This window comes from Cryptomeria japonica, chromosome 5 (genome assembly GCF_030272615.1).
Source record: "Cryptomeria japonica chromosome 5, Sugi_1.0, whole genome shotgun sequence".
NCBI lineage: Eukaryota > Viridiplantae > Streptophyta > Pinopsida > Cupressales > Cupressaceae > Cryptomeria > Cryptomeria japonica.
Window position 1 is genome coordinate 626,567,414 of NC_081409.1, and position 11,964 is coordinate 626,579,377.

Consider the following 11,964-nt stretch of genomic DNA (forward strand, 5'->3'; position numbering starts at 1 on the left):
AAATTATAAATTGAATATAAACAATGAGATCTATAAAGAAAGATTTTCATAGCAACACTAGATTATTGCCCCCAAAGATTCCAATTTCTATTGGAGATCAATGAGGCAACCAGTATATTGTAATAAAATACCTCATCAAGACAGGGTATTCTCCACTCATGCCGGGTGGTTGTCACCTGATTGTTATGTTGAAAGGTGGAATAAGAAAAGAAATATTCTTTCACTATTTTTGGAGTAATGGCATATATATTAGCTGTTATATGGGCTTTTTCATATGTTTTAGTCACGTAATCTGTGCATGTATAATAACATCTCTGGTGTTTTTCGGCACTGGGATGCTCTTTAATGGAGTTCTTTACATAGAAATTGATGCAGAAAGCTCGCATTAAAGTATGTTTAATTTGTTTGTTGCATGTTTTTATGTTACAGCTTGCTTGATTTTGTCTTTGGAAAACTGTTTTAGTTGGAACAAACCAAATTAGTTTGTTTTCTTACGTAAATCTTCCCTCTGCTCATGCTTTGGACTGTCAATTGTCAGCCACATTCTGTCTTCAAGTTGGGAGAAACAAAAACATTTACTTCAACAATCTGTTAAAAAATTGGGTTTCTTATTACTTTAAAAACAAAAGTTTAAGTGACACAGATTCTTGGATGAGTTCTGCTTTATGCTTACTTTATGCTTGGGGTATCATAAGCTGTTGCTCAGGAGGCCCACATTCTGATGAACAGACTGGCAGTTACAGATTTCATTGCTGGAAAGTCAATAGCTCTCAGTTAAAGCTCAAGATTTTGATAGCCAGTAATTCGTCTTTTTGTGACTTAGGTGCCCTGAGCTCGAGGGAACAGTACGTATATATTCAATGCTCAAGTTTAAAACAAAAGGACAGAGTTTGTTGAATCAGGATACAGCTACATGAATTGTGTTTTTGCTTGTATGTCTGAGAAGAATGCATGTTGCTGATTATTTTTTTGTTGTTGTTTATGGAATGTTTTTTGTCAGATTTTAATGTACCAGTCCAAGGAAGGTTGCACATTTTATGACCAGATGTATAATCAAGTTGTACACATCAATACAGTAGGAGGAGCACTAGAATTCACTGATATAGCTCATGAGGTTAGTGTTGCAGAGGACCCACAAGTTCAAAATGCCTTGCAAGTAACATTCAGGGTAACAGGCATGGATTGCTCTACCTGTGCCTGTTCTGTAGAGAAGGTTGTGAGACAAATTCCAGGAGTTGTTGATTCTACAATCTCTGTTCTCAATAACAAAGCTCTGGTTCTCTATCAGCCTGCGTCTTTGAATGTAAGCTGTTTGAAAGCGTACAAAATTCAGATTCTTCATCTTTGTGTTGCATTCAGGCTAAATATATGTATCTTTCTGAAGGGAAAGACAGGTTTCAAATAGATTAGCATTTTATTAACACAGCTATATTTTCTTACACATTTTTTTACTGTAGTGGTAAACATTCTACGCCAATATACATCTGACAATACCTTGATTTGTGAAAAGGAAAAACATATACGAGAAGGCAATTTGCTTGTTTGTGGTATAAAAGTACAATCTTTGTGTTGCATTCAGGCTTAATTGATGCATCTTTATGAAGAGAAATGTTTCAAATAGATTAGCATTTCATAATCACGCAGCTATGTTTTCTTATATACAGTTCTGAATGTAGTGGTTACATTTTAGGCCAACATACATCTAACAATACCTTGATTTGTGAACAGGAAAAACATATACAGAAGGCAATTGAAGATGCAGGATTTGAGGCCACATTGCTTGAGGATTATATGAAGGGGAGGCCTGCACGGATTTGCCGTCTTCGAATAATAGGGATGACTTGTACTGCTTGTTCATCAACAATTGAAGATTCGCTGAAAAAACTCTCAGGAGTCCAAAAATGCTGTGTGGCACTAGCAACGGAGGAAGCTGAAATATCTTATGATATTAGACAGATTGATCCTCAACAGTTAATAGATGCAGTTGAGGACATGGGTTTTGAAGCTCAATTGAAAAATGCAGGAGAGGATAGAGACCAAGTTTGTTTACAGCTTCAAGGGGTCAACTCAATTGGAGCAATGAAGGCCATTGAGCGTTCATTACAAGCCTTACCAGGTGTAAAATCTGTAGAAATAAATGCAAATAGAGATAAGGTTATAGTGGGGTATGATCCTGACCTGTCAGGACCCAGATATTTTATAGAGGCTGTGGATCAGACAAAATATGAATTAGCCCAGTTCAAGGCAAGTTTAATAAACCAGAATTTAGGATCCAGCAGACAAGAGAGAAGCAAAGAAGTTAAGCGGAGTGGTAAATACTTGCTTTGGAGCTGCATATTAGGTGTGCCTGTTTTCCTTCTTTCCATGGTCTTCATGTATATTCCTAAGGTCAAAGACAAATTGGATGAGAGGCTAGTAAATATGCTAACGATAGGGGAGCTCCTGAGATGGGTTTTCTGTACACCTGTGCAATTCATAGTTGGATGGCAATTTTATGTTGGTGCTTATAATTCTTTGAGACATGGATCAGCCAATATGGATGTTTTGGTAGCCCTTGGGACAAATGCAGCTTATTTTTATTCCTTATATTCGATGATAAGGGCTGCAACTTCAATGAACTTTAGAAGCATAGACTTCTTTGAAACAAGTGCCATGCTAATCTGCTTCATTCTACTTGGGAAGTTTCTTAAAGTTTTGGCCAAAGGAAAAACCTCAGAAGCCATAGCAAAATTGATGGAATTAGCTCCTGAGAAAGCAACCTTGCTTATATTAGATGACGGAGGAAACATCATGGTTGAACGCCAGATCAGCAGTGATCTAATTCAGAGGAATGACATTATCAAAGTTATCCCAGGTGATAAGATACCCACAGATGGACTGGTAATCTGGGGCAAAAGTCATGTGAATGAAAGTATGCTGACAGGAGAACCTCGACCTGTCACAAAAAGGATTGGTGATAAAGTATTTAGAGGAACCATGAATCAAGTTGGAATGCTGCATCTTAGAGCTACTCATGTAGGTTCTGAAACCACTCTTGCAAAAATTGTCAGGCTTGTTGAGACTGCCCAGATGCAGAAAGCTCCGGTTCAAATGCTTGCAGACACAATTTCAAAGTATTTTGTTCCAATGGTTTGTAGTTTAAACTCTCTTTCTAACATAATAGCATATAAGTTGATTTTCATTTTATTGAAAATAATCATTTCATAAAGTAGGTCATGTTACAATAAAAAGCTGACACTGACCTCTTCATTGGGGCTAACCATACATCTGCTGCCATTTTATGTATACTGCAAGAAGGCTTCAGTGCAAAGAACAGAATAAATTGTCATGCAATAAAAATTAAAACATATATCACTGTCTAATGTCCAACATGGGAACAAATAATAAGCTATTGGAAGTGAAGTTTTTTGATATGTCTAGAATTCTAGAAGTGTGTTTCTTAGAGCTGATTACAAATCATTGTAATCTGATATGCAAAAGAAAGTTGAAACTATTTCTCTTATGTTTTGAAGGTTGTTATGGTGGCTTTTGTCACCTGGTTGGCATGGTATATAGCAGGACTCGTGGGATCATATCCCAAGTCATGGATACCTCCTTCAATGGGTGAATTTGAGCTTTCTCTGCAGTTTGGGATCTCAGTTCTGGTGATTGCCTGTCCCTGTGCTTTGGGTTTGGCAACACCAACTGCTGTCATGGTGGGCACTGGAAAAGGTGCGTCCCTGGGAGTTCTTATCAAAGGTGGTCTAGCACTTCAGAATGCCCACAAGGTATTGGGAATTGCATTTACCCTTACAAAGTTGGATTGCATAATAAATAAGATCCAAACTAAATCAGAAACTTCTGATTACAATACTGTCAAGTCTATCATCTGGAGACACGAATTAACTAATAAATTACTTCGTTGTTTTTGTTGTCTTCGCAGGTGAAATGTGTTGTATTTGACAAAACAGGAACATTGACGACTGGAAAACCTATTGTTGTTGGCACAAAGTGTTTTACGACAACTGCTCTTATGGATTTCTATAATATAGTTGCTTCAGCTGAAGTAAGTTCTGGTTATACATCACAGAAATACTGGTTGAATTTAATTTGAGCATTATACATTAGGAGGCAAGAAGTACAAGTTCTTCCAAGATCCCTTGTCGCACCAAGGAGAATCAATGAGGGTTTCACTACTAAAATTTCCTCAATAAGATTTTAACTGTGAAAGTCCATGATATGAGTAATTTAAAATACCAAGCAAAAGTTGAAGATCTCCATTATGACTGGAAGAGAGCTAAGATTGTAAACCAGAGTATCATACAGAAAATAGCTTGTCAGTGAATATTTTATTGCATTTGTAGACTTGTTGCACATGGGAGCTTATGCGCCCATCAATTTCTTGAGATCTAGGTCCCACGAAACTGTGTCTAGCTGGATATTAAGGTTTACATTTTGTAATTAAATTGTTTTAGTAAGTGGTATTTAATATAATTTGCTATTTAATATAGGTGAGAACTTATGGATACTTAACTGAAAAGACACACCTTGGGTATTCTGGAAGGAACCCTTTCTAGTATAATGCTTGACTGGAAATATTGCTTCCATGGCTTAAAGTTGCAAAGGTTTAGAGGTGTGTGGCATACTTAAATAAACAGTAACAGAGGGCTCCTTACCCATGGTTTATGTATATGGATTGATGGCCTAAAGAAAACTACTAATTAATTTTTGAAGCTGAGGCAGATTTATACTGGTCTTTTCTTTTAGGTTTGAGTTTCAGTAATTTTGCTTAAGATTCGCTTATTTTAGGCTACTGTAACTATGTGCAGGCCAACAGTGAACATCCTCTTGCCAAGGCAATTGTTGAGCATACAAAAAATTTGAGGAGCATAAACGACAATTCGACAATGTCCAACCTCTTAGTAGCAGAAGATTTCCAAAGTGTGACAGGCCAAGGTATCAGGGCTCTTGTCAACAATAAGCAAGTGGTTGTTGGCAACAGGCAAATGATGGTGGCATCTGACATTTCCATTCCAGAAGATGTTAATAAGCATCTCAAGGATGTTGAAAAAGAAGCTAGAACAGGAGTGTTGGTTGCATTTGATGCAGAAATAGTCGGCCTCATTGCCATATCCGATCCAGTGAAGCCAGAAGCAAAGGAGGTTGTCAGTATGCTAGGTACACTGGGATTGAGAACCATTATGGTAACAGGTGACAATTGGGGTACAGCTAAATCCATAGCTAAGGAGGTTGGTATTGAATCTGTCACGGCGGAAGTGCCACCCCATGGAAAAGTAGAAAAAATAAGGCAACTGCAGGTATGAAATTCCTATCATTTACAAAATTGTTTTACAAATTTGGTCTTGTTTCTGGAATTATGCAACTGTCTTGTGGGTCTTTGAAATTTTTATAAATATTTTACAGGTAGGTGGTTTCATGAATTTTATAATATTAGAAATTCACAGACGTTGGTGGTCCTATTAATAAGGACAATGATGTTTTCATGGTGGATAAAAGTTAAATTTATTGACAGTAAATCTTCTAAATTTGCAGACGAATTTTCCAACCCTACTTCAAATGTATCTCCTCTAGGAGCTCCTATTTAAAGATTTTAACTTTTCAAAACAACAATTTTTTTTGTCTCATTAGAATCCCCGCGGCTTCATGAAAATGGTTCTGTAACCCCTTCATAAAAGGCATCCTTAATTGCTGTTCACATTTAAAAACAAAAAACTTTTGTCATGTGGTGGTTGTCTTTACCAAAATTGCTTAGCTGCTGTTAGCATTTGCTTTTTGGATTCTCTTGCCAAGTGGTTGTCAGTCTTTGTCATGTCTACTGCATGGTTCTGTAGATTCCAATTTCCATAGATAAATTATAGAATTTTTATTGCTTTTATACTTAAATTTGAAGGATTCAATGGTCCCTGGGTCTTTGTGGAGCAAACTTGAAATTAGATGACCGCTGTAACAGCGCCACCTGAATGGTGATTATAAAATTTATTATATTTGATTTAAGAATCAGAGATATTAAGTTTCTATAGTCCATACTCCATAGTCCTTATTAATATAATTGAAATTTTCTGAAGCCTAAGGTTTTAACATCATTTTCCCTCCTCTGTAATGCAGGCAGACGGTTTGGCAGTGGCAATGGTTGGTGATGGAATAAACGATGCACCAGCTCTGGTTGCTGCAGATGTGGGGATGGCAATCGGTGCAGGGACAGATATAGCAATTGAGGCTGCTGATATTGTGTTGGTGAGAAGCAACTTGGTGGATGTTATAACTGCCATAGATTTATCCAGAAAGACATTTTTCAGAATCAAGCTCAATTACATATGGGCTTTTGGGTACAACATCCTGGGCATTCCCATTGCTGCAGGGGTGTTGTTTCCTTTTACTGGATTCAGATTTCCTCCATGGGTTGCAGGGGCTGCCATGGCTACTTCTTCTCTCAGTGTTGTCTGTTCTTCTCTTTTGTTGAGGTATTATGTGCCACCAAAGCAGCCAAGTGCACTGACAACAGAAGAGATGAAAAGTGAATTTCCTGGTAGTAAGGCAGAGTATTTTAAGTCTGATGGAATAGTCTAAATCTGTCCTCTATTTATGAGAAACAAGTCTGTGGACAGAGTTGAATTGAACAGTTCATTGTGTTGGGAAACTGGAAAAATTCCAATTCCATATATTGTTAATAAACATATGCTCGCATCATTAATAATAATAATAATGAGTCCGAATTAATGTGAGCTGCACTTGAAAAAAAACATTAACAATCTGAAATAATTACAGTGGGACGATAAAACTAAAAAATATTTTGAGTCACATATAGCTGAATATTAAATAACATTCTTTGAAAATTATTTTCATCTTAGACAACACATTGTTTACAAAAATTTTGCATAGAAATTTGTATAAAGTTTATTAACGTCGATTATAATCCGTTATTTATTTATTATTAAAATATTTTAATTTCTAATTTTAATAATAAAAAAATAAGTGTGATATAGAATTATAATATAAATAAATTTATAATTTTTATAATTATTCTTATAATGGTTTTCTTGGATCAGAAATGTGATTCTAAACATTGATTCAAAAATCTTGAACACAATTCAATCTTGAAACAATATTATCTCAAAATATTTTATTAAAAGTAAATTGAAATGTATCACATAAGAGTCTACTACATGATTATTGTATAAAATCTAGTTGATTCCCAAATTATCTTCTAGAGATCTATCTTATTAATGCCAATGGTTACTTTAGATAATATTACTATATATTTGGTGGGGAAAAACTAAGGGATTTAAAAACCCTTATTTTTAATGAGTTATTAAAAAATTATATAAACCTTTGATTTAATTTATTTTATTAAAATTATTTTTTTTAAAGAAATATTTAAATAAATACAAGTTAAGATTGGTTGTCATTTTTACTTTACGTATTGCAAATATTATAGAATAGGGTTAAGTTGGACACTCATGTGATGGAAAAAATTCATTTATTCTTCGTAATACTTTAAATATTGAGTAAAAAAAAAATTAATAGTTTACAAATCATCAATCAAGATTGTAAGTTGTAAGAAAATCTTTCATATTTAGTGCTATAACAAGGCAATCAATATGCTTATGGATTGCTTAGAACTAGGTTTAGTTGATTTGATTGTTATAACTAAATTTACTACTACTATGTGTAAAAAGTGTAAGAGGAGTTATATGCTAGTCCAATATGCTTGACCATGACTATAGGGGTGTTATATTTCTATCACACCTCATGGTTTTGGATACCACTTGATGGTTTCTAGTTTTCATTTTTCTTGCATATTGGAGGCATGATATAATGGATGGTAATATTCATTTGTAGGCACTCTTATGTAATCAATTCATTATCATGAGTGTAAGTGAATCATATTATTGCCTCATCTTTTGAGAACAATACGAGCTTGGGTCTCTTTAGGGTGAAGTCTCTCCCACAAGGGTTTCTCTACATATATCTAGTGTAAGGGTTAGCATTTTATAATTTTGTTGATTTACTATGTTACTTCTCCATTATTTTATAAATATGAGTTTATTGGATATTGTTTATTATTTCTATTATGGACCATTTACCTTGTATTTCAATATTTTTTATCAAAGATTTAACTAGATTATAGAAGGGGACATCTTTCTTGTAGTATTGTTGGAATTTTTGTGGTTTCAATGGGAGTATTACTAGTTGTAATGCCCACCAAAATACCCTAGAGAAATACACTTACTAACATGCAAAATAGAGATAACCATTCTTTTTTTTAAAACATCATATAAACTAATGCTACATATACATATTCAACTACTCATATGCATTCAACATTCATTAACACAACATACAATCACTCATCATAGACATAATACACAAATCATGATACGCAAGCGAAAATAAAACACATTATAACATCTACCTTCCCTAGGGTATCTCAACACCACTACTTTAACTACACACTTAACAAATCCTAACTGAAAGCATTCATTCCTAGCATGGTACCATATAAATTTTCATTAACCAAGTGCAACCTAAACATGGTATTCATCTATCTCTACATACATACACTTATGATCCATCACTGTAACATAGATTAAATTACATCCATTTGAATACTCTAACCATCCCTTTTAGTTCATTTTAAAGAACCAATACCAAAAGTTCCTAAACCCAACCAATTGTTTCCTTTAACTTCAAATAAACATTTCAATACCAATTACCACATTATTAACCTTAGCAATATCAACTAATTACATCATCTAAATACAAGGTACACATCCATATTTCAATGTCAATATTTCCAATTAATGAATTATTCTCAAGATATACATGATGCATCATTTCCCTAATACATCTACTAGATACATGAGTAAAATGTCTTTTACAAAAATGAGCATATCTCTTAAATACAATTACATCTATATGTCTAAAGAATCGTGATCAATAAGTTGCTACAAATATCCATCCACGAGCTGAAGAGATAAGAGATCCACATCAACGTAAAGCATCCAAGAAACGCATCCACTGAAGAACATCCCAATGGAAGAAATCCACCAACCACCTGACCATGTGGAACCAAAGGAACTAGCCCCGTGCTAGCAGATGACACACGATCCCACACACACTCTAGATCTAAGCTGACACCTATCATCCAAAGAGGAAATAACTCCAACACAACCAAGGAAAACATACAAAACAACCAAGAAATCTCCAGAGGTGACTCACCACCAAGGCATAAGGAATTAGGATCAACATGTAGGGAAAGAGTGTCATCACATGCTACCACATAGGATACACATGCAGAACCGTCTCAACCTTTGAGGAAATCAAGGGAGTTTGGTTTACCTGGTTACCAGATCTTCTACCTCACTCTGGTATCTGGTCCATGAGATAGGCATTACCAAACACATTTATTATCTTGCTTAGATGAGTTACTCTACCCAAACCACCTAGTATTATTTATTATGTTATCACTTATCAATTACAATGGAAACCTCCAATGAGCTATCCAAATAGTCTAGACCCCGACTCTCTTACTCAAGAATCCTAGTAGTCTATTCCTCGTGACATCGACAGACTCATGGAATCCCACTCCCCCTAATCATGCACCTAGGTATCAACAACATAAGCAATCAAACAAGGAACTCTCAATACACTATTCGGCTAACCAAGATAGAGCATCATAAATGCACAAGAACCAATAACGTAAATCACATAGACCACAAAACATCATAGAGAAAAGAATTTGTAGCAAGGCATCACTCCTCTTGCAACAATACAAATGATCAAATAACGCATCAAAATCTTACTCCAGACATCCAAGAGTATTCAGAAAACATAGCAAAGCCTCTGGACAGACCCCTGAAAATGACTCGCAGTCGGAAAAACCCAAACTGAACTCAGAAAATTTGGAAAAAGACTCAACACACAGGAAAATGTCAGAACAATGCTTTTACAAATTTTTGTGGCGCTTTTGCCATCCAGAACATCACATATGATAAGTAAGACAACACTTATGCAACACAGATTATCACATTCACACTGAAACAACACATTTGACGATTACGATGGCGCTTTTAATGGGTAAAACAATGCATATGGAAAATAGAACAGCACAAATGCTCAACAATTTTGTGCATACATTATTTTAGCACAAATGCTCAGATACACAATTGGAAATAATAAACTTTTGCGAATAAAATAAAATCACAGAAACTATTTAAGGTTCCAAAATACACTCCATATGATGCAATCACAAAACAAACCTAAAGAACTAAGTACCAACTTCAAATAGCAAACATTTAAGGTTCAAACAAGGTTCTGAGAAAACAACTCCCGACATTATACGGACATGAGAAACTCGTAGACAGATAAACGAGAACTCTCGACTTCTACTACACAGTATGGAGGCTCAAAAACAAAGACTAAACCTTTAATCTTAAGCAAGAATCAACATATAGGGAGCCAACAACACACAGACAACATTCACACTGCCGACCATTCATGGTTATGAATAAAATCGTAGACAATAATTTCCTTCCCCAAACTATAGTTCAACTATATAATATGACCTATTGTAGCCACATCCTGATCAGGTACTGCATCAACTCTCCTCCGAGGTGAATGCAAACGTTCCCTCACTCGCTCCTGCTCTACCTCTCCATCCTAACAACTAGCATGATGAGATCTTTCTTTTCGATTCTCCCCCTATCACAGACCCAACTGATCAAGAAGTCCCTAAAGCACATTAACCAATTGTGGAATCACATCATCAACTTGCAACCCTTCCCCCTGCTATTCGTGTTGTTGTTCCTCATGGTGTGACTCTTCAGGAATATCTGGATGAGGGTTCCGTCGAGTACCTCTAGGACCAACATGACCACGACCTCTACCTCTAGCAGGCATCTTGTCTAAGCAAGACACAAAATACTATGAGACAAAATCTAAGGCAACTAAATGCAAGAAAAAAATAATTAGGGATAAACTAATAGGCTACCCCATGCTAAAGTGTTAGCATGCACAATGGGCTCATGTGAAACCAGAGTGTATGAAAATGGGCTCTGATACCAAATGTAATGCCTGCCAAAATACCCTAGAGAAATACACTAACTAACATGCAAAATAGAGATAACATTTTTTTTTTAAACATCATATAAACTACTCATATACATTCAACATTCATTAACACAACATACAATTACTCGTCATAGACATAATACATAAATCATGATACACGAGTGGAGATAAAACATATTATAACATCTACCTTCCCTGGGGTATCTCAACGCCACTACTTTAACTACACACTTAACAAATCCTAACCAATAGCATCCATTCCTAACATGATATCATATAAATTTCCATTAACCAAGTGCAACCTAAACATGCTATCCATCTATCTCTGCATACATACACATATGATCCATCACTATAACATAGATTAAATTACATCCATTTGAATACTCTAACCATCCCATTTAGTTCATTTTAAAACACCAATACCAAATGTTCCTAAAACCAACCAATAATTTCCTTTAACTTCAAATAAACATTTCAAAACCAATTACCACATTATTAGCCATATTAATATGAACTAATTACATTATCTAGATACAAGGTACACATCCATATTTCAATGTCAATATTTCCAATTAATGAATTATTCTCAAGATATACATGATGCATCATTTCCCTAATACATCTACTAGATACATGAGTACAATGCCTTTTACAACAATGAGCATATCTCTCAAATACAATCTGATGCTCTGCAAAAAGGGTAGGTGTTAGATCAAAACCTATGGTAGTATAACACACAAACAACAAGAAACAAGTATTGAGGTTAGTGTTATTCAACCAAAGATCAACCTAAGCAGGCATATCAAAAGAGACACCAAGAACAAAGTAAAACATTTAACTACAAATGTAAATGCAAGAAGACATCTCCAAATGTCTTCTACCATACTCTTG

At 35.1% G+C, this 11,964-nt stretch overlaps 1 protein-coding gene across 6 annotated transcripts; it reads left to right on the forward strand.

Annotated features, from left to right (window-relative positions):
- The first annotated feature begins 247 nt into the window (after positions 1-247).
- Positions 248-6,617, forward strand: LOC131055069 (probable copper-transporting ATPase HMA5). Of its 6 annotated transcripts, none has more exons than XM_057989703.2 (8): positions 248-390; positions 696-845; positions 1,001-1,303; positions 1,729-3,129; positions 3,513-3,767; positions 3,923-4,045; positions 4,809-5,297; positions 6,106-6,617. In XM_057989703.2, exons 3-8 carry the CDS (start codon positions 1,007-1,009, stop codon positions 6,565-6,567), a joined length of 3,027 nt encoding a protein of 1,008 aa, XP_057845686.1. In that variant the 5' UTR covers positions 248-390; positions 696-845; positions 1,001-1,006; the 3' UTR covers positions 6,568-6,617. The 6 variants fall into 6 exon arrangements, with proteins under 6 accessions (XP_057845686.1, XP_057845688.1, XP_057845687.1 ...); XM_057989705.2 differs by having other exon boundaries at positions 251-390; positions 730-845; XM_057989704.2 differs by having other exon boundaries at positions 267-390; positions 707-845.
- Positions 6,618-11,964: the final 5,347 nt, after the last annotated feature.

Excerpts from the sequence above, each read along its gene's own strand:
- LOC131055069 (XM_057989703.2), top strand. The coding sequence starts at position 1,007 with ATGTACCAGTCCAAGGAAGGTTGCACATTTTATGACCAGATGTATAAT. Across the intron at positions 4,046-4,808 it reads ATATAGTTGCTTCAGCTGAA|GCCAACAGTGAACATCCTCT; the intron begins GTAAGTTCTGGT and ends AACTATGTGCAG. Across the intron at positions 5,298-6,105 it reads AAAAAATAAGGCAACTGCAG|GCAGACGGTTTGGCAGTGGC; the intron begins GTATGAAATTCC and ends TCTGTAATGCAG.